Source organism: Amia ocellicauda, chromosome 15 (assembly GCF_036373705.1).
Source record: "Amia ocellicauda isolate fAmiCal2 chromosome 15, fAmiCal2.hap1, whole genome shotgun sequence".
Classification (NCBI taxonomy): domain Eukaryota; kingdom Metazoa; phylum Chordata; class Actinopteri; order Amiiformes; family Amiidae; genus Amia; species Amia ocellicauda.
This window is the reverse complement of record NC_089864.1, coordinates 23,526,057-23,553,706: the sequence shown is the minus strand read 5'-3', so window position 1 is coordinate 23,553,706 and position 27,650 is coordinate 23,526,057. Positions and strand designations below refer to the sequence as shown.

Below are 27,650 nucleotides of genomic sequence, written 5' to 3'. Positions count from 1 at the left end.
TAAGCATAAACCTTAAGTTAATGTATTTAATGTCATATGTTCATTGCAAAATGTATTCGTTTGATAAAGATCAATATTTAACATAATTCTCAATATTTATTGTTGTCTTGTTTCTAGTGAATAAGTGGTTAAAACTAATATGAGCATGAAGAAAAAGTCTATTTGTCTAAACATCTGTACACAAACCAAAAGCACCTGGCCGTATCTAAGTTTGTACACAATGTTCAAACCTATACCTTCTACCAACACAGTTGCAACAACAAATATTTCTTCTCCGCTTGTAGCCTACATTTTAGCAGGCAGGCAGGCAGGCAGGCAGTGTGCAAGACAGCCGCGGGGTCCTTCCGCCTCGGCGCACATCACGCACGTCACCTGCGCGGCTGTTCACAACTACATTGAAAACCGAGACTGGAGGATGACAGTGAAAAAGAATGAAATTCAGTCGCAGAAAACTCTGCTCTTTTATCATTTTATTTTATTTTATATTTTCTCTTTATGCGGCATATCACGTCTTTTTCAAGGACAATGTGATCTCCCGAGTCCACAGGGTTACGAAAAAGGTCCCCGGTAAGATACCGCTATGATGAGTGCGCTGACTGATTACCTGCAGCGCCTGTGTGTTCAGCAGCCGCGTCTGACGGCATGTTTTCAAAGCAGGCAATTTGACGTGGCTAACACGTCTCTTACAAACGGCCTGTGCAATGCAGTGTTAAAGCCCCCATCCCCAAAAGATCAACCCAGTCTCGCAAGATCTACATAGAGCAACACTTAGTCATTTCTTCTACTTTTAACGTTTCACAGTAAAAGAAAAGCAGTATCAAATATTCGTATTTACCGTACATGTGTGCTATGCAAAATCAAGATTAAGGAGAGAGTATTTTTATTTTTCCCAAATGAAAGTCATTCAGATTGACTGGGGTCAGACATCCAAGCTTGATCTTTGTGCGTGATTGTTTTCTGCTCTTCTACCGATGGAGGAGCATGTTGTTATAGTCGGGCAGTTTAAACCCATCGGTATATCATCAGATTCATTTGCTAACTAACTCTTTAAGTGCTACTCGTATTGCTTCCCTACATTTGCCAATTGTATTTCTGTCTGTTCTCTTTAACTGTCTAAGGGGAGAAACCTTAGAACTCCCTGTTTTGTAAACAGCTTTTTCCAGTGAATGCTGAAAGTATTCACATTTTAATATATGCAATTGGATTTGTTTTTTAAACAGTGCAAAGCCTCTTATTTAGTATTACTAACTTCAAATCCAACTTTCAAGCCTTGTTTCTGAAAATAATATGGTTGAGGCAGAATTGTACATAAAACAATAGTAAATTAATCAGTATATTTAAATAAACTTTAGTGTTTTTATAATGTGGGAGCAGATGTGGGAGGTATCATGTATGGAATCTTTATTTAATGTTTTGTAATGAAGTTTACAAAGAATTAAAAAATAGTGCATTCATTTCCCTAGCTACAAGGTCATCTACCTTTATAAAATATGTATTATTATTATTATTATTATTATATTTATGTATGTATTAGTAGACACCCTTATCCAGGGTGACTTACAAAATATTAGCGCAATACAAAGTGCAAAAATACAGTGCAGTTCAAGGCATAAAACATTAGAAATTCCAATTTACAAATTAGAGTGCAATTCAAACCATAATACATTATACAAATTTCAGTTTACACAAGTGCATACAATATATGAGGTCTTACATCCTGAAATGAGAGCTAGGGCTTTATAGTTTATTCTAAAGTGTGAACTGGCATTGCAAGTACAAAACACAGTGTAGCCAGTGTTTGTCTATAGGAAATGTTTTATAAAGCATTGAATTTTCTCATTTGCCAATTAGAATCATTTGTTACATTTATTACTAAAAAAAAAACCTATTGTTTTATCAACATAGCTTGTCTATGTAAAAAGTTGTTTTGGTCTGGGAAGCAATTTCATTAATTCCTTTTTATTATTATTAATACATTTATTACAAAACCTGATCTTCATAGGAAGCTACGTTTCCCATAGTTGCACTCAGCTATTGAGAAAGAAGCAAGACACCAGGCACCAGGCATCTTTTTCCTTTAATTTAGTTTTGCAAGAATGAATCTGAGGGCACACCCTGATGTAAAAATGAACCATAAGAACTGCCATCTTGACAATATATTTGCAGTGGACTTAATGTTTAACTCTTAAATGTTAAGAGATATTAAAAGATTAAGAATGAACATCATGCATTAACTGTTTTAGCTACATATTTCAACATATAAAGCTGTATTCTTTATTTAGACCTACACATGTCCTTTAAAGCTTGTTTTTGAAATTTTACTGTAATTATTTCATGAATATGAAGCTGAGAGATTTTTATTTTTCTTCTCTGATCTGTTTTTATTTCTTAAGCCAACAGCTTTGATCTTTATATGAAATCTGTGTAAATAAGCACATAAATAAATGTACTTAAACAAGTTATTTTGTTGCTCTTTATTAAATCCTATATTATTCAGAGCAGATTTCTCACATGCATCCTGACAGTGTATTTTTTATATATTGTATAGATTTTATACATATGTAATTGAAAGATTAATATAATTTCATGTTAAATTCTGACATTCCAGAAATCTGAAATAACCACATTTGTTTGGTTTCACATTTACAAGTTGCCACCAAATCCATAAACTATTTGCATGTGGGAACTTTCATGTTTCAAGTTATAGGCTATATTTTTTCTTCTTTATAAGTCACACACTGTTCGGAAAACATTGAACTGCAGTCTTGTGGTTTCTTTTCATTGGAAACAAAAAATAAACAGTACATTGTGTCCTTTTCCCATGAACTTACAGGTTTCATTGTTTTTCTCACAGCATGAACACAGATTATCATATAAATCTTATTAAAACAAAATAATAATGTAGTAAGATACACCGGTTATCTTTATTTTTATGTTTTGAATTGTTTCAGTAGATAAGCTGCCCCCGAGAGCTGAATATGGGAATCATCGTGCTCCATCTGAAGAGGGAGAGGAGTGGAATCCTTGGGAAGAAGATGAGAAAGTAGAATCCATTTCTGCACAACGGCAGCACAAAGCCAACTTCCAAATACTCCAAGAACGGCTATCCAAAAATAGGCCTCCGCAGTACAAAGTGCAGATCTGGGGCAAAGCAGCGATTGGTAAGTACATGTCAAATCTCACTGTGCTGTGCAGAGGCCATTGTTGGGGTGAAATGATAGATATGTGGTTTCTGCCATCAAAAGGTCTACATTTAGTATATGAGTGAATATAACTTCCTTCTTTTGCTCTGCAATACCTGATATCTGACTCATTTTAAATTATACTTTGCTAAATAAATAACTGCTAAAGATATTAAGGACACCATTATTGAAGAGCTTTTTGTTGTTTCCATGCCAACAAAGTTTTGGGTTACATTGTGTGCTCAATTATCTGCATACTTCTCATATTTTTACAGTTATTCTTGTTCTTAAGTGTTCAGTAGTGTGGTTACCTCATAAGGTTTGGCTGTGAACCACTGATAAAATGCAAAAATAGGTTTTAGCAGATTCTCAGAAATACCCTAATTGAAGATCTGTTAAAAGCCAGAGAGGATCCATGCCGAGTTCCACATGTAATGATTATTGAGCAACAACCACCAGCGTGGGTCGAGCCCACAAGTCTAGCAAGAAATTCCAAATAGAATATGTATTTATTGAAATCTAAAAAAATGTATAGTTCCTTTTCATGTAAAGATGAGGGACTGTTATCTAATGTTTAATGTCATCCTCTTGGTTTTGTTGTTGCTGTTTAAGACAAAAAAAATGATTTTACATTGGTTACAAGGTTTCTCCATTGATCCTTATTTAGAAGTTAACCTGGCAGCCTCCTTGGGTGATTTTCAATTGTTTGCATTAATTGATTTAACAATACATTTTCTTACCAGATTATATCTTGTGTTGCATAGCTTAACTTCCAATCTTGGCTGTGTATGCATGTTTTAAACTGAAATCTGCTCGCTCTTTCCATTAAGGGCTTGTGCCATGTCCTAAGTACTGCAATTATAATGTAGCTAATGAATCATGAGATTTGTTAACTATTCAGACCTGTGTTATTTGGAAGCTGAGTTCTACAGGGATGTATTGTTAATAAGTATTTGACCTGGGCTGGCTGCAAATCGTAGAGATTGGCCTAACTGTTATACATCGAATTTAAATGAAATGCTCTGCCAGGGTAATCTAATCTAATTAGATATGTAATTGTATCTCACACTGTAGTTAAATAAAACTAAAATAAAACAATGTATAGAGTGCATGGAGAGAAAAGAGCTCATGTTTGAAAATGATAAATTGCGAATGCAACCCTGGTGATCTGAGATACTACCCAAAGGTTGTGAGGTCATGTGTAAGCCTGTTGGCTCTGGCAAAAAAAGGCGTCCGTCTATGCGCTGTACTAGTTAAAGCAGGTTATTGGCAGCTTTGTTTGAACAATTGTTAATGAGTTGCCCATGATAACATGCAATGTACTATTCTCAACTTGAAAGATAACTAAATATTATCATGATACAGTGAGGGAAAAAAGTATTTGATCCCCTGCTGATTTTGTACGTTTGCCCACTGACAAAGAAATGATCAGTCTATAATTTTAATGGTAGGTGTATTTTAACAGTGAGAGACAGAATAACAACAAAAAAAATCCAGAAAAACGCATTTCAAAAAAGTTATAAATTGATTTGCATGTTAATGAGGGAGATAAGTATTTGACCCCTTTGACCCTTGTTGGCAATCACAGAGGTCAGACATATCTTGTAGTTGGCCACCAGGTTTGCACACATCTCGGGAGGGATTTTGTCCCACTCCTCTTTGCAGATCCTCTCCAAGTCATTAAGGTTTCGAGGCTGACGTTTGGCAACTTGAACCTTCAGCTCCCTCCACAGATTTTCTATGGGATTAAGGTCTGGAGACTGGCTAGGCCACTCCAGGACCTTAATGTGCTTCTTCTTGAGCCACTCCTTTGTTGCCTTGGCTGTGTGTTTTGGGTCAGTGTCATGCTGGAATAAACATCCACGACCCATTTTCAATGCCCTGGCTGATGGAAGGAGGTTCTCACCCAAGATTTGATGGTACATGGCCCCGTCCATCGTCCCTTTGATGCGGTGCAGTTGTCCTGTCCCCTTAGCAGAAAAACACCCCCAAAGCATAATGTTTCCACCTCCATGTTTGACGGTGGGGATGGTGTTCTTGGGGTCATTCCTCCTCCTCCAAACACGGCGAGTTGAGTTGATGCCAAAGAGCTCGATTTTGGTCTCATCTGACCACAACACTTTCACCCAGTTCTCCTCTGAATCATTCAGATGTTGGCAAACTTCAGACGGGCCTGTACATGTGCTTTCTTGAGCAGGGGGGCCTTGCGGGCGCTGCAGGATTTCAGTCCTTCACGGCGTAGTGTGTTACCTATTGTTTTCTTGGTGACTATGGTCCCAGCTGCCTTGAGATCATTAACAAGATCCTCCCGTGCAGTTCTGGGCTGATTCCTCACCGTTCTCATGATCATTGAAACTCCACGAGGTGAGATCTTGCATGAAGCCCCAGACCGAGGGAGACTGACAGTTATTTTGTGTTTCTTCCATTTGTGAATAATCGCACCAACTGTTGTCACCTTCTCACCAAGCTGCTTGGCGATGGTCTTGTAGCCCATTCCAGCCTTGTGTAGGTCTACAATCTTGTCCCTGACATCCTTGGACAGCTCTTTGGTCTTGGCCATGGTGGAGAGTTTGGAATCTGATTGATTGATTGCTTCTGTGGACAGGTGTCTTTTATACAGGTAATGAGTTGAGATTAGGAGCACTCCCTTTAAGAGAGTGCTCCTAATCTCAGCTCGTTACCTGTATAAAAGACACCTGGGAGCCAGAAATCTTGCCGATAGGGGATCAAATACTTATTTCCCTCATTAACATGCAAATCAATTTATAACTTTTTTGAAATGCGTTTTTCTGGATTTTGTTGTTGTTATTCTGTCTCTCACTGTTAAAATACACCTACCATTAAAATTATAGACTGATCATTTCTTTGTCAGTGGGCAAACGTACAAAATCAGCAGGGGATCAAATACTTTTTTCCCCTCACTGTACAAGTGTAATACATAATCATACAATTCTGATTACATATGCAATAGAAAGCTAAGTAAACAATAGACCTAACTTGTTTTGGAGTTGTGTGACAATCTTTTTTTATTATGTATTTTGAGGTTGCATGAGTTTCAACACGGAGAGGAAAACATTTCTGTCTATGTGAAATTTGATCTCTCTAAATTGCAATGCTTGTCTTTATTGGAGTGAGTCGTGGCCTATGTGCAGAAGTAGGGACACCAATGTTGATGTTCCAGGGCATTTTTACTTGCATTTGTGAGTAAAAATAATGTTGTACGAGTGTGAAATGCAATTTGGGCGCACAGTGTGAATACAGTTTTTGAACTCTATTAGGAAATACTACATTGAAATGATTATGATGATAACCATATTTTATACAACAAATTATTACGGTAGTAAATGTGGGAAATGTAGTTTGGTTGTGGATTGTCCCAGTTAACCGAGAAGGCAACGAAAACTACAAGTCCCGTGAATTATGTTTATGACCCAGAGTTGCAGCAGTTAATTTCGCATGATATCCAATCACCTACTACAGCTGGCGTTAGCCATCTTGTCATTAAAATAAATGTTTAGATACAATCGGGGAATAAAATTAACACCCGCCACCTGCCAAATGCGGGTAGATTTAGCCAGTGGCGGATAAATCTGTCCATTTTACCAGCCACTTTGTGTAAGGGAACTCAACTTTGAGTTTCTGATAGAGTATTTGTCAGTATGTTTCAAAATACAAATTAATTTGTTGATGTTGTAGTGTTGGTATGCTAGTTGATTTGGCAAACTGCAATATCATGTATTGTGAAGATATATGGCATCTGGACAGTCTTCAGTCCAGCAATGAAGCAGAAATTAGGTGGTTAAGGATGTGGAAAAATAATGACTTTTAATTACTTTTCATGGTCATAATTGACTGACTTTTTAATTACCTGGATCAAAAGTGTTTCAGAATTATAATATGACAGAAAAGGAAAGAGGAGCAACAAACACATAAATACATACACTGTAACTCGAACGCACAGTTATGTTTCTGAACGCAGAGCAGCAGTCTGAGTGTGGTTTGGACAGGAAAAGTAAATCGTTTAGTCAAGTAGATTGTATAAATTAGCTAGATAGGTCTTATACATTTTGTATTTCGCTGTTGTGACTGGAAAACATTGCCACAAGGACGCTAATGTTAAGGCATTTTCACTGCAGCTCACATTGCTAAACTGGCAATTGAATGAAAATGTATAAAAATTTAAAAGAAAAACATACTGGTTGGTCAGTTACAGCTGTTTGCAAAATATTCCTTTATGAAACAAAATAGTAACAACATTTATAGTTAATTTGAAATAAAAAAGTTGTGATAATGTCGGGAAACAATACAAGAATCTGACACGACATGCGTGAGAGTCGACAGGTCTGCTGTTATGCCATTTCTATACGGCTTATTATTTAAGCAAGTTGTGTTAGATAAGTATTCATCAATTGCATCAATTACAATGTATTAATTTATGGGGAAACGATTTGTGATAGAGACAGGCATGTTTTGCTGCGTAGCGGAGATTCTGCTGAAGAGAAGTGTGCGGTTTGTTTTTGCTGGCGTGCGGTATTGACCAATGAAAAGACGTCACTGTCTGTTATCATCCCTAGAGATTATATATTTTTTACCCAACCACAGACCGTGACTCTATGAATATCTGGCCAATCCAACGAAATCCTTTTAATGATGTGCAGAAATCCACAGAAGGGAGTAGCACTGAAGAGGAAGTGGAGTATGAAGAGCAATAATGTTTCACCATATAACACCCCTGTTAGTGTGTTTATACAGATCCCCATTAGCTGCCATGTTATTGCATATGTGATTGACTGATTTGAAAAAGATGCTCCCGCAATGTCTCTACTAGCAAGTTTTATAATTCAATAGAATGCAGTGTTTTGGTCAAAGACCTTATAACACTTGCAAGTAGAAACTATGTGGGAGCATGTTTTTTCTGTCCAGATCCTTTTCCCTCATACACACCTGTCTAGTCTATACAGGTGTGCAATTAGCTTTTGTTATGGTGATTGATTAATTACCTGAATAAATGCCACGTTTTAACATGTTCAAGACACATTTACGCATCCTCATGCATTCCTGGTGATGTTTGCCTTTGGCTGGTAAAAATACCAAGTGGCTGCTAAGTTTTTTCCTTCTACCAGACCAGTGGCTAGTGGCCAAAAAAGTACATTTTATCCCCCAGATACAATAGTAATAGCGACAGCAGGGCTGCAACAACTAGGCTAATCGATAACGTCTGATATGTCGATTATTAAAATCTACTAAAATCTTAAAATGTAATTCATCATTGATTTGTTGGGTCTACCTGGGACACAGCTACAAAATACAATTAAAAAAAAAACTTGAAAGATGGCGGAGGCTGCAGCTACACCCATGGAAAGTATAGGAGCAGTTTACATTGAATTACATTGAAGACAGTTTGCTGCAACATTTGCAAAGCTGAACTCACATGGAACAAGCATGACACTGATGCATGAGCACCTTAAGAGAGAATACACTGGAGCCATAATGACAGAGAATGAAGACGCTCCTTTGTAGTCCGTCATCCGAAAAGTTGTTTGTGAAGGACGGCACATTGGATCCGTTAAAACCTTTAAAGTACTCAGCCTTTCCCGTTTCTTAAACTGGTGTGTGTCTCCCAAGCTACGCCTGTTTATTTACCTCCTCAACTACATTGTTATTATACATTTTATTTATAACGTGCTCTTATTCTACCCACGTGCTACACTCAAGCAAGAGTCAAAACAGACACGGTAAAGACAGGCGATCCAGCAGTACAGTGCAGTACATACAGACAAAACAAAGTAAGCAAGAAAACAAGCAGCTAGGTTAGCCAATAAAGGGAAGCAAGCAATAAAAAGGCTGAAAAGATTATTTTAAAACTTAAAATGCGAAGAGAGATCCTTAAAAAGTTTTTTCAAAAAGGTGATTTTTAAGACAGTTCTTTAAACTATCCTGTGTAGTGAGGCTTCTCAGAGCCAAATAGTTCCATAAATATTGAATTCTAAATATAAATATATATCATAAATTAAAAAAACAAATGGAAAACGTTTGAGTTTTGTTTTTGAGTTTGCGACGGCTCTGCTGTTGTGCATATATTTACACAGGGATGTGCAGGGAGTGGGTGCGGGGGGTTGGAGTGGCGCGAGCCACTGCACCTTTTCTTTCCCCTGCCCGATTTTTTCCCCCCGAAGTGCCCTATATGCCCTGCCTGCCCTGCCTGCCCCCCCAGACCTCACTTCGCCGGCACTCCCACAACTTTTTTTTGAGTGTGCCCCTAAATTTTGGAATGTGCTCCTAAAGACAAAAGTAAGCACAGAGCCCTGTGTTCCTTATGGCATTGTTGAACTCCTGCACTTTTTTGACTCAGAGGGTTAATTTCCTATTTGTGTAGTTTTCCCAAATGATACAGACCTGGGGGAAACCACGAAAAACACTTACTTTACTTCTACGATGACGATGACACTCAATTTTCTTTGTTTCACACTCCAATTGCCAGCCTTTTTTGTGAACTTCTATACATGACAAGCCTAGGCTAAGGAAGTTCTCTCTTTCTGAATACTAGTATTTGTTTTAATTCAGCATTCAAAATGTAAAGCCACAACATTATGTGTAATGTGCTATCATCTCTTACCTGCTACAGACTTGTCCTCTAATTTTGCTGCCAACCAGCTACCCACCAAGTTCTAATTTTATCTTCAACTTCTTAAGGAGCAATTAATTGAGTTTCCTAACAACTTTGTCCTGCAGGCCTGTATCTCTGGGAGCACATTTTAGAAGGAGCACTCCATCCAGTGGACAGAACGGCACCATGGCGGGAGGGAGAGGTGCAATCTGGGAACATACGCTTCAGGTACTGTTTGACAGTCTTGCTCTGGCCTTTACTTCTGCATAGTGAGCCAGGCTAACCAAATAAGAATGTTCCCCACACTTCCTGCATGGAGTGAATCATCTCCCTGTACAAAACAGACAAAAGCCACTTCTTATGTATAACTTAGAAGGGCATCCAGTGTGGTTTCTAAGAATATTGTTCTTTCTTTTTCTTCCCAAAAATGGTGCATCCTAAAGCCATGATAAATCTTGCTCCATACGCATTTTATTTTGAACATTGCTTTAGGGAAACCTAGAGCTGTGATATTTGCTTGTAGATTCATCCATTGACAAAGGTACACTGTCTGTTATTTATTTCACTTGCTCAACCATGCAGCAACATCTCTTCAGCCTCTTTACATTAGGTTTCCAGGCTGCATTCTGTGGTTTTGTGTTGATTTTGAATTATTGTCTGTTCATCATCCCAGTACAAGCCAGCAGAGCTATAACTGGAAGAGAGGGAGCTTCAGTAATGTTTGTTGTTGTTAAGATTGAGGGATGTGTCGGGCAGTAATGCAGAATTTGCAAGGTGGAAGATTCCCCATTGTGCCTGTGTTTTCTCTGAGAAGACTTACACAAGAAGACAAGTTACTTGAGCCGAGGTCGCGGGTGCGTAGTAACTGCTAGCTGTGATCTTTGTATCATCCCTGTTATGTTAATTCCATTTTGAATATTTGTTATCTAATTCATGCAATCATTTCCAGAGTGCTTCTTCATGATGGCACCATCTCAGATTCACTCCAGTCACACTTAAATATTAGGGGTTAAATATGGGGGGACTGTCACGTTTATAAGACGGCTGTTGGAATGAGAAATGTTGTTGTACAGAGGAACACTTAAGGGAGATGGCCGCTTCCCAACTTGGAGACATTCTGCAGATCCGTGATGTAGGAAAGAAACAAAACAATGTAAAAACATTTGTAAGGGATTAATATCGTATGCAGAGAGCCCATTAATCAGGTGCTACCTGTCCCTAGAAGGAATTAACTGTCCTGGGTCTCATTAGCAAGCAGTGTTACAAAACGAAGGTCCAGACAAGATTGAGCAGAGTTCTAGGATTATAACCTCACTGAATTCCTAGTCAAGGCCAAGATCCCGTACGTGAGAACTACCTTTTCTTAGGGTGTGTAAATTATACGACCTTATTTTGGCAGATATATACAGAAATTCGTATACTTTCCTAAATGAGAAATGTAGGTGAAGGACGTAAGGAGACAGCTTTTGAAGTTCTATGTTTTACGACAGGCCTGTGCTCACCAAAGTACGACAGATAATGCATCCATGCTGGAAGCCCCCCCCAACTGACATATGGGCTGCCATGCCCGTCTCCACAGAGACCAGCACCACATTCCAGTTGAAGATTTCTTTTATGAAACTCAGACATTCAAGGCACTTTATATATTCCATAGACCAGAGCAGCAAACCCAAATACAAACTACATGCTGGAAACAGAAGTGTTACCCTCCTTCTTCCTCAGTTTGATAACAAACAATGAAAGGTGAGTTAAAACTAACTTAATGACACTAAAGTAATTCTTCCTCAGAAACAAAACATGAATAAGTCATGTTTAGTCTTAAAAGAAACAGCATTATCTAAAACAACCATTGGACCATTTATATTTCACATACAATGCAACATTAACATTTGGTAAGAGAATTATTCACACATCCTAATTGATCCTCCACTGACATGGGCATCAGACCAGCCTCCCCTGGAATTCCCAGAAATCTCTGAGTTAACGTTACCGAGAAAGAACACCTGGCTTGTTTGGTATCAACTTTAAGGTCATGCTTTGTGGGAATTGAACATGTAATAGATAGAATGATAGAACTAAAACATGACAATATAGAGAGTTAGACACTATAAGTAACATTTGAACCATTTTCACATTCCTCAAAGCCATCACACCTTCAATACACATTCTGTAACAGTCAAGGGCGAGGAATGGCAAAGACTGCTTCAATTCGAATTTCAGTTTTATTACCCTAAACCTGACCAATCAGATGTATGAAAGGAAAGAGATTAGAATCTCTTTATATAAAATGTATAAAAACAGAAAGCTAAAACTACCAATTTGTAGTGGAGTTGGAACAACCTGGGAGAAGAAACCAAGGAGACGAAATCCAGAAAGACTGAACGGAACCAGAACCAGTACTTCTCCACCAAAAACCTGAAAGCTTTGCAACCTTTCGAAGCAGTCTGCCTGCCTCCCTGTTATCGAACATTCGCATAACTGAATCTCAGTAAACCACACAGGTATATTTCGTGTACTAGTCAAGAATTACATATTATTTTGTCCTTGTTTTATTTTTGGTTTCTGTATTTTTGTTTGTTTTCTCCTTCCACGGAGTGAACCTGTTGGCGCCCCTCAGTAAAACTCCACCTGTGTTGCACTATATCTTGGTATTGGTCTGACTCCTTATACAGCAAATAATAAAAACATATTTTAATTCTATTCATATGTGTAAGGCACCAAATACAAGCTAAAGAAAATACACACATACACGTTGTAAACGTGACAACATAACCAGGAACAGAACTGTAAGTGTGTGTCGACTCTTCAATAACCTGGACACCTCTAAAGTGTAATGAGGGGATTTTTTTTTTTTTTTTTTTTTGGAAGTCATTTCATTTCACTTTCTGAACGCTAATGTACACAGCTACTACATTCATCCTGAAAAGGCTTCAATGTGATGGTTTTAAATGAAGACAGTCATAGGGCAGATTAAAAGAAGGCCTCTGGTCTGTGTTGATCACCTATAAGAATGCGTTTACTGAATTATGAACGGCCCCTGGTAATGCCACTAGAGGACCATTCTGCTTGGAGAGGGATCTCGGACGCGGATGAATAATTGTGTTGAATGTCTCAGTACTGCGCACTATCATGTGTTCATTGATCTGAAGTGTATTGTGCTAGGTGTGTCTCAGCACTGTGCTGTAATCCCTGGAGTGTCCAGACAGTCCTGGAGAGTTGATCAGCCTGTTATTGATGAGGCAATAAAAACAATCACAAGACAGGGTGAGGTGTAAAACTTTTTATTATGTGGTTTCCACCAGCTCTGGGTTTGCCTTTTCTGCAACGTTTCACTGATGCAGGAAGATCTCATTCAGTGTCATCTCCCACAAGGAGCCAAAGAAATATTGGAAGGCCACCTCCAGCTCATCCTCCTCGTCAGATTCTTGCTGGTCCTCGTCATCCTCCTCCATTATAGTAGGGAGGAAAGGCTCGCACTGCTTCCGCCAAGCCTGGCTGTAGGCAGCAGGGGGATACTGGAGACCCTGGCAGTAACGGGTACAGAGGTTGAGCAGGGGAGCAACAATGAGACAGTCACTACCTTTTAAATGATGACAATCTATTTCATCTTTAAATGATAGCTGGTTACATTGTACAGGAGAACCATATGACATTGTCCTTATAATAATCCTAAGCAATGTAATGCGCTCAGTGACTCACAGTGCTGCTGTCGTCCCCATGCTTCTCCAGGGCCCTGCAGCTCATGCTGTCCGCCCAGGTCTCACGGGACGGGCGACATTTCTTAAGCTGGACAGGCTCCTGAATACTGTCCTCAACACTGCTGCTACTGCATCCTGGAATCACAGAGCATTTTCATTTACAAATCATCGTTATTGTTAGTGTCGTACATTACAATAAACAATACAATCTGATTGTGAAATGACAGGTTATTATACCTCTTAAGAATTGTAATATATGTATGGACACATTCATAACTAGAGAAACTTGCTTACCGGTGAAGGAAGGAGAATTTCTCTTACCTGGATTTCTGCCAGTGCAGCCAGAGAAGAGGTTAATGAAGGCCAGTAGGCCTGCTGCCCTGCGCTTCCTCTCCTTCTCTCCTATCATGACCGCATCTTCGCCAAAACCCAGCTGGGTGTTCTTTGCTGGCGGCGGCTTCTCATCCAGAGCTTTCTGGGTGTTTGATTTAAAGTGGGCACTGGTTTTCTGACCCATTGCAGATGTCGATGAACAGAAATTGTTCAATAAAAGTTTGGAAAATAATCAATTCAGTCAATAAATAATTAGTAAGTAATAATTAGTCAGTTTAATCCGTAAATAATTAGGAAGTAAATAATTCAGTACACAGTAAATTCAGTAAATAGTTAAGAACTAAATGATTCAATAAGTAGTAAATTCTATCAGTTAATAATTAGGAATTAAATGATTGAATAAGTAGTAAATAATTAGGAAGTAAATGATTCAATAAATAGTAAATTCTATCAGTAAATTATTAGGAAGTAAATGATTCAATAAATAGTAAATTCTATCAGTTAATAATTAGGAAGTAAATGATTCAATTAGTAGTAAATAATTAGGAAGTAAATGATTCAACAAGTAGTAAATTATATCAGTAAATAATTAGGAAGTAAATGATTCAATAACTAGTAAATTCTATCAGTAAATAATTAGGAAGTAAATTATTCAATAAGTAGTAAATAATTAGGAAGTAAATGATTCTATGAGTAGTAAATAATTAGGAAGTAAATACTTATGTAAATAGTAAATAATTAGTAAGTAAATAATTCAGTAAGTAGTAAATTGCTGTAGTAGTAGTAAGTGCGTAAGTCGATAGCTGATGCCAGTGCAACTGTGGGCTTCTTACAGGCTGCACACAGTGACATCATAACACCTCAGAATTCTATTCTGACATCACAGCACATCATGTAATGTACATACACACATACATTTGAGTTGACTTCTCATATGAAATTTAGTCAATATTATTATGTTTAATTGACCTTTCTCTGTAGGAATAGCAACAATTTATGTGTAACACAGCAGCAATATCTGACATGAACATTTAAACAGCCAAACAATGAAACTAACCAATTATTTTCGAAGCGATCAGGGGGGGAAATAAAATGCATTTTTAAATTGCACACATGCTTTTTTTCCTGTTTCTCTGCCTGCTCTAGAGAACGGTAGTGAAAATTGCAGATTTGCGTTTTGCAAAAATAATGTGCTTGTGCAGGTTATAGCATCAAATCTCGATTTTGCAATTCAGGCATTTTGCACATCGTGCAAGAACATACATTTGAATTAATCGAATCAATTAAATTAATTGCCCAGCCCTAGCACAAACCAACGAGTATTTTGATAATCAATGAATAGGATAAAAAGTTTTATATACAAAATCTAAAGTTTTGCATTTTTCCTCATTTTGTATAATGCTCTCTTTAAAACAACTTGAGATGGCAGTTACTAAACCATTAGAGAATATATGTGCAAAAACTGAAGGGGTTTTATTGTATATCATGCATATAGCAGCAGGTGTTTTTACATTGTTCTCAAACCACAAAGCTTTTTTACTCTTCAGTTTGAAAAGTGCTACATTGTTTTGATAAATTAAAAAAATAAAACATTACATTCAGTTTTTCTAGGCATTTCTACATCAAATAGCTTCAATGGCTATGGAGGTAGATTATTTTTGCAACAACAAATAGTTTGATTTTAATATTACTGCAGCACACACAGGTCTCAGACTGAACACACACACACACACACAGACTCGTTTTTCCTTCACCTTTTATCCCCTCTCCCTACCCTCCTCCCCACCGTGGCACGCTACAGTTCAAACATCAGTTTCTATCAACAAGAGAACAAATCCGATGTTATTTGCCACATGACAAACCTTCGAAGATGGCCCTACATAATTGTCTACAATACTAATCAATGTGCCCAAATAAAAAGTTTACAATTCAAAAAAGAATTGCTTGATTAAGTTTTATTGGTCTCCGAAGCAGTAACATGTTCAAATCATCCCACTTTTGACTTCCTTACAAGGGCATCATTCAGTCAGCACAGTGCACTGCCATCTTCCCTAAGAGAGAGTTTGTTTTAGCCAATCAAATCAATGTTTGTTGTAAAAGCTTTTTGATTGGTTAATCAGCACAAACCTCTAAGGTTATGGTTAAGAATTGTAGAATTGTAGAAAATGTTGTATAGTGCATACAATAGGCATATATACTAAACAAAATATAAATAATAGATAGAACTGCAGAGAGATGTTAAAGGGATACTTGGGTATTTTGGCATCTTAGCCAGATGTGTTACTCACCCAGAGTCATAAGTGCGTTTTAATTCTGTGCATCCAGTTTAGGGCTGTGCTCAAAAAATTGATATGGCAAAATATCGTGACGTACTCCTTGCTGATGCACGCATTGATGCAGATGCTACTGTATCGATACGGCAACAAATGTTTTCCACCAGGCGGCACTGAAAATGTTGGTTGCACCCCTCCTTTAAGGGAAAAGACCCACTACTGGATGTAGAGATGCACCGAATGTTCGGCAACCAAAATTATTCCGCCGAAAATAGCAAGAAAAGCACTTTCGGTGTTCGGCTGAATAAGTGAAAAGACCGAATACATTTTACCGAACAATGATGTTTTTGATGATGCGATCAAATAGCAACCAGCTATTGCTGTAATAGCTGTACCGAATGCACAGTTGTGTTTCTGAACGCAGAGCGGCAGTCTGTGTGGTTTGGACAGGAAAAGTCAATCGTTTAGTCAGGTAGATTTTATAAACTGGCTAGCTAGATAGGTCTTAAGCATTTAGTATTTCGCTGTTGTGACCAGAAAACATTGGCAATTGGCAAACTGGCAATTGAATGAAAATGTATAAAAAATTCAAAAGAAAAACATATTGTTCGGTCAATTACAGCTGTAATTACAAAATATTCCTTTATAAAACAAATATCACAACCTTTATAGTTAATTAGAAATTGTGACAATAAAAAGTCATGATAATGTCGGAACAATAATACAAGACTCTGTTATTATGCCATTTCCATACGTCTTCTAATAATGTATTTTTACATTGATATTTAGTTAACAAAATGGTTGTGTGATAAGTATTCATCAAATTGCATCAATTACAACGTATTAATTTGTGTTGAAATGATCTGCAATAGAGACATGCATTTTTTGCTGCATGGCGGAGATTCTGCTGAAGGGAGACGTGCGGTTTGTTTTGCATTGCGTCTTTCCTGGCGTGCGGTATTGACCAATGGAAAGGACGTCACTGTCTTTAATCATCCCTAGAGATGATATATCTGTTACCCAACCACAGACTCTATGAATATCTGGCCAAGCCTATTAAATCCTTTTAATGATGTGCAGAAACCCATAGAAAGGAGTAGCACTGAAGAGGAAGAGCAGTATGAAGAGAAATAATGTGTCACCATATAACACCCCTTCTCGTGTGTTAGTGTGTTTATACAGATCCCCATTAGCTGCCATGTTATTGTATATGTGATTGATTAATTTGAAAACGATGCTCCCGCGTCTACTAGCAAGTGTTATTATTCAATAGAATGCAGTGTTTTGGTCAAAGACCTTATAACACTTGCAAGTAGAAACTGTGTGGGAGCATGTTTTTTCTGTCCAGATCCTTTTCCCTCATACACACCTGTCTAGTCTATACGGGTGTACAATTAGCTTTTGTTATAGTGATTTGATTAATTACCTGAATAATTGCCACATTTTAACATGTTCACCACACATTTATGCACCCTCATGCATTTTTGGTGATGTTTGCCTGTGGCTGGTAAGTTTTTTCCTTCTACCAGACACAGTGGCTTGTGGCCGAAAAAGTTAATTTTATCCTAATTCCGATCCTAGGTACTTGTCTTACAACTTTTCATAACGAAGAACCGGCCACTTTTCCTGAAGAAGTATTCTAAGTAAGCTTATGTCTAGGACGATTATTCATTTGTTGTGGGTTCATCCACTTTTTGCACTCTTTTCAATGCACTTTTTAATGCACTTTTTAATGCACTTTTTTGTTGCAGGCGTACAGAGTACGTTACATTCTTTCAGCTGTCAGTTATAGGCCTAATATAGGCTATTCAAGAAGGGGGGCTCAAAGATGGCCAAATAAAAATATTTTTACTTTACTAATGTATTTATTTTAAGTTATATTGTGCTTTGTTGGTATAATATCTGCTGGAATGTTCTTTGAAAAGCAAGACAAAATAGTAAAAAGCACATTCAGACAATTTATGCAATGGTGAAAAAATTCACAATTACATAAATCCTAGTTGTGTATGGGATCTAAATTGTAGAAACAGTGTAATCACAATACTTGTTTGTTATTTTACATGTTTTATGCCTCGAATACTCGAGTATTGGATAGATCTCCTCTCACTCTCACTTTTAATATTATCCACCCTGCTTGTCTCTGTCCTATCTTTTCAAATACATGTTGTCTATTTACATTTTTAATACACCTATATCTTGTATAAAACGAAACTGCCTCAAGGTTAATTCATGCAGTTCATGTGGTATCAACCCGGTCTTGTTTTCAGAGGACTTGACCGCTGTAGGTTGTATGTGTGGGGGTCACTAGATAATAGGACTTTTTTCGGCAATTATTATTTCTTCTGATATTTGATACGAGATAAAAACGAAAACTCCAGTTTAAGGTCCTAGGCCAATCGAAAGTACTTACTAATAAAACAATAGCATCCTTTCATTTCATTAAACTATTTACAGGTGCTTTAATGAAGTCTCTAATGGGAGTCCCAGGGAGAAATCCAAGGCCGGGTACTGAGGACTGTGGCGGACATGCCTACCAATTCAGCTGCAGTAACCTCAACCAAAACAACTTTGCTGATTTGGATTATTTTGGAAAATGCATCGGAACACTGAGTGCTACAATTTACAACAGTAAAACCTTTTAACAGTTGTAAAACCACAACACATTAGAAAGCAATTATTACAATAATTCATAAGTTTCAAGTAGTTTTCTTATTGGTGTTCATCTTAAGATACAAATGACTGGGAGGCAGTGCAGGAAATCCAGCACAGCAGGACAGACCCTTTCACCATTTCTCCAAAGTTTTGATCAGTTGATTTGGCAGCACATCAGACAAATCGAAGAAATGCCTGACATTTAACTTCTCTTTCTCCCCATAAAACAAATAAAAGTTCCGTCTCTGCTAGACCTGTTCTTTATAACTTGCACAGAGCACAGTGATATTAGTTGTCATTTGAAAAATAAAGCAAAATTCGGTTAATTTACATAAAGTAGCTGAAATGGTGATGCAGAGTCATAATTCAGACATGACCATTAAACACCGTCAGTTAGCCTTGACTCAAAATAAATCTCAATTTAAATTCAGGACATGGCAACTAAAATCAAGATACAGTTGTAATCGAAAGGATTCACACCTTTCATTAAAAAGTCAGTGATTTTCTTTTATTTTCATAAATATTGTTAATTAAACTATACTTCATGGGTTTGTCAGACCGTTAGTTGGAACTGGATTAAGACTGGGTGTATAAATCATTGACCACCACCATACATTGATTTGTATGGAGTGGCAGTCTGAGGTTTACACAGTTTGTACTCTGTTATATAACATAATTATGTAACCACTTCGATGATGACCCAATAGTGACCAGCTTTTCTTGTGTTTTCATAGAATAAACCCATTTAATGTGCATTTGGAGATGTACGAGGAGCTGACGTTAATATGTCCCAACAAAAGGCTGTTATTAATTTGTTCATCTGAAAGCAAAATGCGCCAGTAATTGGACCCAGAGAAGACAGAAAATACCAGAAATTACGGTTTCTCACTCCTACCGCGGGTTTCATAAAATATGTTGCCTGTTGTTTGTTCTGTATAGAATTTCTATGGAAAAGATCCTATTCAAGTCAGCGACAATACATCATAAGAGATTTATTTGTGGTTGTCTAATTTTAAATACTTTTATTTCACCTGCTCTCTTTGCGCCCGTGCAGACAATTTAAAGAAATACTGTTTATAATGTTAATACAGGGAGAATATTTTTTAAACAATAACACAACAACCTACAAACAAAACAAGCAGTCATGGCCTCATCGACAATTCAGAACACTGAGCGATGCTTTTTCTGCTTCCTCTTCCCTGGCACAGATCTCTCCAGAAGTGTATTTGATTTGTTTGTTTTTTCAAAATAATGAGGCCCAATTACCAGGCCACAAGATCTACAGATTGTTCATAAATCATTTCCATCATGTTTTGGTTTTCCAAACTACTAATGGCACAAAATTCAAAAGAACTGAGCTCTTTCCCTAATCACCCTGGATGATTTAAGTGGCCTGTCAAAGTTTATGTGGAGTTGATGGTACCAGTGTCAGAAACTATAAATACTTAAAACCTTGATTTCAGCCTTCTTTTCTTTGGTGAATATAGGCTGACAGATATATAGGATGGCCAGTATTTGCCTTTTATTCAAAAAACAGTAGGGCTGTTATTCAGACAATATTTGTTGTCATAAATGGCTGCAAATTACTTTTTATTTATATTTCACACAGAAGAAATCAGAGCTTTCATTGTTTACTTCAGTGTACTTTATTGACTGTTTGATTTATCCTCTAAGCAAACAGATTCACTACCTGCCTTTGCTCTTATCAGAGGTGTCTTAAATTCACATCTTATGGCTATAACTACTGAATAAATTATGTTCCCTAATACTAACATTTCTTATTTCTTCCAGAAAGTCATTATGTTAATAATAAAAACAAACTATTAACCTAAATGTACTTGAAAAATAAGCCAAAATATTCAAAATCCTTGTACAGTAGTAAATAAGCTCTTGGGGCACATGCTATTTTAAATTATTTGTGTATTAAGCAAAATTTAAGCCACAGACCTTAAAAGGAATTTGGCCTGTTTGTGTATTCTGTATCAAAAGTATTTATATAATGTTACTGCTGTAAGTATTTTACACAACTCTGCAGAACTGCTGCTCTTTCGCTTAATTTTAGATTCTTCCTCAGAATTTATGCTTCCAAGACACATTGGGCCCAATATAATGATTGTTTGTTCCTTTTAAACATTTGTTTTATGTTTTTCTTTTCTGTCACTTTATTCAAGGGGATGGGGGATTAGTCTGACTGTAATTAAGGAGCATGTGATTCGTTTTATTATTGACTGACTGGATTTGAATAGTTTAGTTTTTCAATTACTGAATAGTGAGCCAATGCTAATTTTTTTTTTATTTTTACAGCTATGCCACATACCTGTGCAAGGCGAGTGCTGCGTTTCGGATTCGCTAACGTTTGGTATTTTAATGATTTTTAAAATGTATTAATTAAATAAATTCATGCAGATAAAGAATCTGTGCCAAGCAGGGTATACTTGTATGCTTATATTTTCCGAAAGGTTTTGTTGTTGTTACATAGGTGTTTGCAGAAATAGAACAACCTGTTCCTTCTCAATAGGAAGACAGCCAGATAAAATGCTGTGACATGCTTCTGAGTCCAGGAGGAATGAACAGATCTCTTCATTGACATTTCAAGCACTAAGGCCAGGGCAGTCGTGCGTGTTAGAGTAGAGGGTTACCTGGTTGCATTAATAAGTTCTTCCTGCCCCACTGCTGTTAAAAGAAAAGAAAAAGAGGCATGGTGGCCTTCCACAAGATGCTCCCGATTAACCCAGGGTTGGAGTTTTCTAGGAACATGACTTGATTACAAACACTTTGATTGTGAGAAGATGGAAATAACTGGGAGGATATTGAAAGACTCAATGGTTTTGGTCACAGGTTTGTTTTATTGTAACGCGTGACCAAGTTACACATGGCCCATGGCAGTTTTTGTATTTATGACACCTGTAGGTGAAATGACATGTTTTGCAGTGAAATGTATTAGTGGGAAAGAAATGGTTAAACATGCCAGCCTGTGCCTCACGAACATTGATCAGAGCTGTGTAGTCAGTATATCTTTATTCTCGTTGTGAGAAAAAAAAAAAACACAATTTAAGGATGTAAAATATTATAGTAATTTATGTTCTGAACTGTTTTAGTGCAGAAAGGAACACATAGTATAGATTATTGTTCCCATACAAAATAACACCTACATAATCAAATCTCCTGGCTATTAAGTAGGAATAGTTGTGTATGTGTTTGAATTTGAAATTAACGAGCTAACCACAGTCTTGTTCCTTTTCCATTTACCTCTCAACCATAAAAGACATTTTGAGCTGAGAAAGTAAAAGCACACAAATGGGAAAGGACTTTGTAAATTGCCCTAATATTGTAACCCTTATTAAATGTCCTGTTCTTTTGATGAAGCAACAATATAATAGGACTGCAGTAATAGAATCCAGGCGGGAGCAATTTCTTCTTACCAGCCTTCGTATTAGATTAGACATCAACTAGATAAGAAAATCTGTTTTTTTTTTTAAGTACATGAATACAACCACAAAATCAGTAGCTGTTTTAATCCCCAAACTATAGTGACTACAAATATTACAATTCAAATTGTTGTAGATGTATTTCATTTTATTTTTGTATACTTTTTCTTCTGTGTGTGTATATATATATATATATGGAGGATAAGTAACAATCTTACAATTGACCAAGATACTGACCTACCCTTGTATGTATATGTGTGTGTGTATATATATATATATATATATATATATATACACACTCACCTAAAGGATTATTAGGAACACCTGTTCAATTTCTCATTAATGCAATTATCTAACCAACCAATCACATGGCAGTTGCTTCAATGCATTTAGGGGTGTGGTCCTGGTCAAGACAATCTCCTGAACTCCAAACTGAATGTCTGAATGGGAAAGAAAAGTGATTTAAGCAATTTTGAGCGTGGCATGGTTGTTGGTGCCAGACGGGCCGCTCTGAGTATTTCATAATCTGCTCGGTTACTGGGATTTTCACGCACAACCATTTCTAGGGTTTACAAAGAATGGTGTGAAAAGGGAAAAACATCCAGTGTGCGGCAGTCCTGTGGGCGAAAATGCCTTGTTGATGCTAGAGGTCAGAGGAGAATGGGCCGACTGATTCAAGCTGATAGAAGAGCAACTTTGACTGAAATAACCACTCGTTACAACCGAGGTATGCAGCAAAGCATTTGTGAAGCCACAACACGTACAACCTTGAGGCGGATGGGCTACAACAGCAGAAGACCCCACCGGGTACCACTCATCTCCACTACAAATAGGAAAAAGAGGCTACAATTTGCACAAGCTCACCAAAATTGGACAGTTGAAGACTGGAAAAATGTTGCCTGGTCTGATGAGTCTCGATTTCTGTTGAGACATTCAGATGGTAGAGTCAGAATTTGGCGTAAACAGAATGAGAACATGGATCCATCATGCCTTGTTACCACTGTGCAGGCTGGTGGTGGTGGTGTAATGGTGTGGGGGATGTTTTCTTGGCACACTTTAGGCCCCTTAGTGCCAATTGGGCATCGTTTAAATGCCACGGCCTACCTGAGCATTGTTTCTGACCATGTCCATCCCTTTATGACCACCATGTACCCATCCCCTGATGGCTACTTCCAGCAGGATAATGCACCATGTCACAAAGGTCGAATCATTTCAAATTGGTTTCTTGAACATGACAATGAGTTCACTGTACTAAACTGGCCCCCACAGTCACCAGATCTCAAGCCAATAGAGCATCTTTGGGATGTGGTGGAACGGGAGCTTCGTGCCCTGGATGTGCATCCCACAAATCTCCATCAACTGCAAGATGCTATCCTATCAATATGGGCCAACATTTCTAAAGAATGCTTTCAGCACCTTGTTGAATCAATGCCACGTAGAATTAAGGCAGTTCTGAAGGCGAAAGGGGGTCAAACACAGTATTAGTATGGTGTTCCTAATAATCCTTTAGGTGAGTGTATATATATATATATATATATACAGTGAGGGAAAAAAAGTATTTGATCCCCTGCTGATTTTGTATGTTTGCCCCCTGACAAAGAAATGATCAGTCTATGATTTTAATGGTAGATGTATTTTAACAGTGAGAGACAGAATAACAACAAAAACATCCACAAAAACGCATTTCAAAAAAGTTATAAATTGATTTGCATGTTAATGAGGGAAATAAGTATTTGATCCCCTATCAATCAGCAAGATTTCTGGCTCCCAGGTGTCTTTTATACAGGTAACGAGCTGAGATTAGGAGCACTCTCTTAAAGGGAGTGCTCCTAATCTCAGCTCGTTACCTGTATAAAAGACACCTGTCCACAGCAATCAATCAATCAGATTCCAAACTCTCCACCATGGCCAAGACCAAAGAGCTGTCCAAGGATATCAGGGACAAGATTGTAGACCTACACAAGGCTGGAATGGGCTACAAGACCATCGCCAAGCAGCTTGGTGAGAAGGTGACAACAGTTGGTGCGATTATTCGCAAATGGAAGAAACACAAAATAACTGTCAGTCTCCCTCGGTCTGGGGCTCCATGCAAGATCTCACCTCGTGGAGTTTCAAGGAAATGCTAAATACCTAGTCCTGAGACACAGCTCGTTTCACCATGCTGTCCCTTCCTACCTCCTGTCTCCTGTCTCTCCCTATATCTCCTCTTGCTGCCCCCCCCTGTTACTCTTCTACAGTTTGAATAGTTCATGTCTTTCCCCCTGGTGTCCAGCTGCCTGGCTCAGTCTTCCTCTCCTGTAGTCCCACAGTGTCAGAAAGATCTGTGATAAGTACTGCACAGGGTCTCAGCCATTTAAATTACACATTTATACCATTCTAATCTTCTCCTCTACTTTTTTCTTCTTCACTATGTGTAAATTATTTTATTTTCATAGTGATGTTGTGTATGTAGATTGTTAAACCATTTTAGACAACGTGGATAAAGGTTTATGCATTTGAGCAATAATAATGTGTGTGTGTACGTGGGGAATGAAGAAACAATGTGAGATATTAGGGTGTGCACCTAATTTGGGGGCAGGCACAGGAGAGGTCTGACTGTTCTCTCTGTTAAAATAAATCCTGTGTTTTAACTTAAAAGTACATAAATAAAATGCAGCAGAGACCTGAAAATACGATCTTCAGAGATGGACAGGAAGACTTCTCCTCTTTACTCGAGTTTGAATTAAGGATTACAACAGTCGAAACATGAGGAATAACATATGCTCCTGTCTGAACCAAGTCATTGTTTGCTGTTCCTCTGTGTCAGACAATACAAATAGGAATATTATTGTCTGCAGATTTAAAAATAGATGTTGTTAAACCAGCACTGAATAATGCAGAGGTATGAAACTAATTTATCAAGGCATATTGTCATGATCTATATTTTTGAAAGCCATTGAGGAGGATATTTTGTATGTTTTTTTTTTGTTAGTTTTTTCCGCTTTTAATAGTTTCCTACTACACTATTTAACTGCTCTGCAACCGACATAATGTTACAACTAGTACTTTGGAGTGTCTGAAAGAGTTTCTTATCATTTCCTATGAAAGTTGCTATTATATTTATAAGGTGGATGCATGTCATGTGTGAATGCAATGTGAAAATGTGTCAAGGCTCTTCACCAATATCAAGTGAAGCATTTACCAGGAATATTGGATATAGGTTGTATAATATTATTGCCACTACAATGCAGATATCTCACTTGCCATTTTCCTCTCCTTGTTAGTTTCTACACAGGTCCTACAGTCGTGCAGGGACACATCCCTCTTGATACAGACAGTGTGGTGCTGGTGCTGAATGGACGAGAAGATCAGAAGAAGCTCTACGCCACCCAGTGGCTGCAGTATGTGCACGTGCTGGTCCAGGCCCGGAGAGTCAGCCGTGTCGGACTTGTGCTGCTGGGGAGCGAGCAGTGCGATAACGACTGGATCAGCCCCTACCTTCGGAGACTCGGAGGCTTCGTTGACGCGCTGTTCTTGGTCTACGACAGCCCCTGGGTCAACGGGAAGGATGTGTACCAGTGGCCCCTTGGTATAGCAACGTGAGCTCTAGTTTGCCATTTCTTGTATCAGTTTTTATGCAGTTCATACAAGTTATTTTATTTCTGGTCCCTGTGTTACTATTAGCTATCTTCTCTGTAGTATATATGTGAGACAGTGATGAGTAAATATAGCAGCGGAATTGGTCCCATTATTACTAAAAAAAAACTGTATGATGTGTTGCTTGGTAAATTCACCTAAATCCAGGTTACCATGGTAATTGTTTGCTGTTGTATAAGGATTAATTAAAGTGTTGTACTCTGACAAGTGAAGATGCTTGTGAATACAGAGAAAAAGGGATATTTGTGACCATTTGTAATTTGGACTTGTATATTGCACTTCAGTGAGAAGCAACTAGGAAACAAATGGGCATGATTGAGTTCATGAAATAAGTTTCTGATTAAATATTCATATTCTGCAAAGGCTTTATAAGTGTTTGACAGTTGGTATTTTGTATACTAGTGGTCTTCAAGATGTTAGTTTTTCCTCTTTATGTTGGAGGATAATATTGCTTTTCTGATCACATCACACATGGTAATATAAACTGCTCCAGCTTTTTAATTTATGAGTCATGAAATGTTTTTTTGTCTTGGATCTTGCAGCTACAGGCAGTTTCCTGTGATGACCCCCAGCACCCAGATGGTGAACTCAGAAAGACCGTACATGTGTAATTTCTTGGGAACTGTATACAAGAACTCCTCAAGAGAAACCCTAATGGCAACACTGAAACAAGAGGGCTTAGAAAAATATTGCATTACCAACGCACGGGAAAAGTATGTTGCTCTGCTGTGATGCTTATGTTTATAGAACAAACCAAACACCTAATTTATTTTTAAAACTGGTTAACTGTGTCTTGTGTGGCAGTTTCTTCAGTAGTGGACCCAACAAACCTCTCTCCTTTTCTCCAGGTGGCTGCCCCAGGAGACCACAGACAGCTTGAAGAAGTACCAGGATGCCCTCCTGCACAGCGACCTCACGCTGTGTCCAGTCGGAGTCAACACGGAGTGCTACAGGATTTACGAGGCCTGCTCCTGCGGCTCCGTCCCGGTCGTGGAAGACGTCATGACCTCCGGTAACTGTGGCAACTCCTCTGCCACCCACAATGCCCCACTGCAGCTTCTGAAGGCCATGGAGGCTCCATTTATCTTCCTGAAAGACTGGAGAGAGCTGCCCAGCATTCTGGAAAGGGAGACAAAAATGACTCTGCTGGAAAAGAGCAAAAGGAGGAAAAAGCTGCTCGAATGGTATGGGAATTTCCGACAGCAGCTGAAGGAGAAGTTTACAGATGTCCTTGAAGAGACTTTCTTTAAAAACAGTTAAAATGAGTTGCTCTATGGGCAGAAACACTAAACTGTAAAAGAAAATGTAATATTAAGAAAAACAGCTGTACCTGGCAGTTTCATTGGTCATTGGTCCTCAGATCAAGGAAGTTCGGCTGTATTTTGAATGTAAAAATCACAGGTTTCTTCAACTTTGATTACATACGTTTATATTGATGGGGTCAAGTTACAGGTCTGAAGGCCAAGCCTGTTTTTTGTTCTGTCGGTTTGCAGAGGGAACAGATTTCACAATGTTGTACTGATGTTTACTCCCCCAATAAACTGTTTTATGTAAATAAGCCAACTCTTTTAAAGGGGCTTTTCTATCTGAGTGTTATTTAGCAGGAAACTGACAATCTCTGTAAATCAACTGAACAAAGTTACTGGCAGAGTTGGAGTCGATTCTTTTGATTCATTTCACATTCCCTCTCACTTCAATCTGTCCGCTCCAATTACAATTCTGTAACAGCTATTTTTCAAATACAATTTCAGATTTCTGAATTGAATTGGAAATGACACCAGCTGTTCCCTAGGTACCATTAAGTCACAGTTAAAGGTCTGATGATATAATTGCCAGCTGTC

The 27,650-nt window shown here is 37.9% G+C and overlaps 1 protein-coding gene across 2 annotated transcripts; it reads left to right on the top strand.

Moving 5' to 3' along the window:
• The first annotated feature begins 373 nt into the window (after positions 1-373).
• Positions 374-27,385, top strand: rxylt1 (ribitol xylosyltransferase 1). Of its 2 annotated transcripts, none has more exons than XM_066724240.1 (6): positions 374-567; positions 2,955-3,161; positions 9,915-10,017; positions 25,437-25,751; positions 26,352-26,522; positions 26,658-27,385. In XM_066724240.1, the coding sequence occupies exons 1-6, from the start codon at positions 432-434 to the stop codon at positions 27,067-27,069; spliced, it is 1,344 nt and encodes a 447-aa protein (XP_066580337.1). In that variant the 5' UTR covers positions 374-431; the 3' UTR covers positions 27,070-27,385. The 2 variants fall into 2 exon arrangements, with proteins under 2 accessions (XP_066580337.1, XP_066580336.1); XM_066724239.1 differs by having other exon boundaries at positions 2,952-3,161.
• Positions 27,386-27,650: the final 265 nt, after the last annotated feature.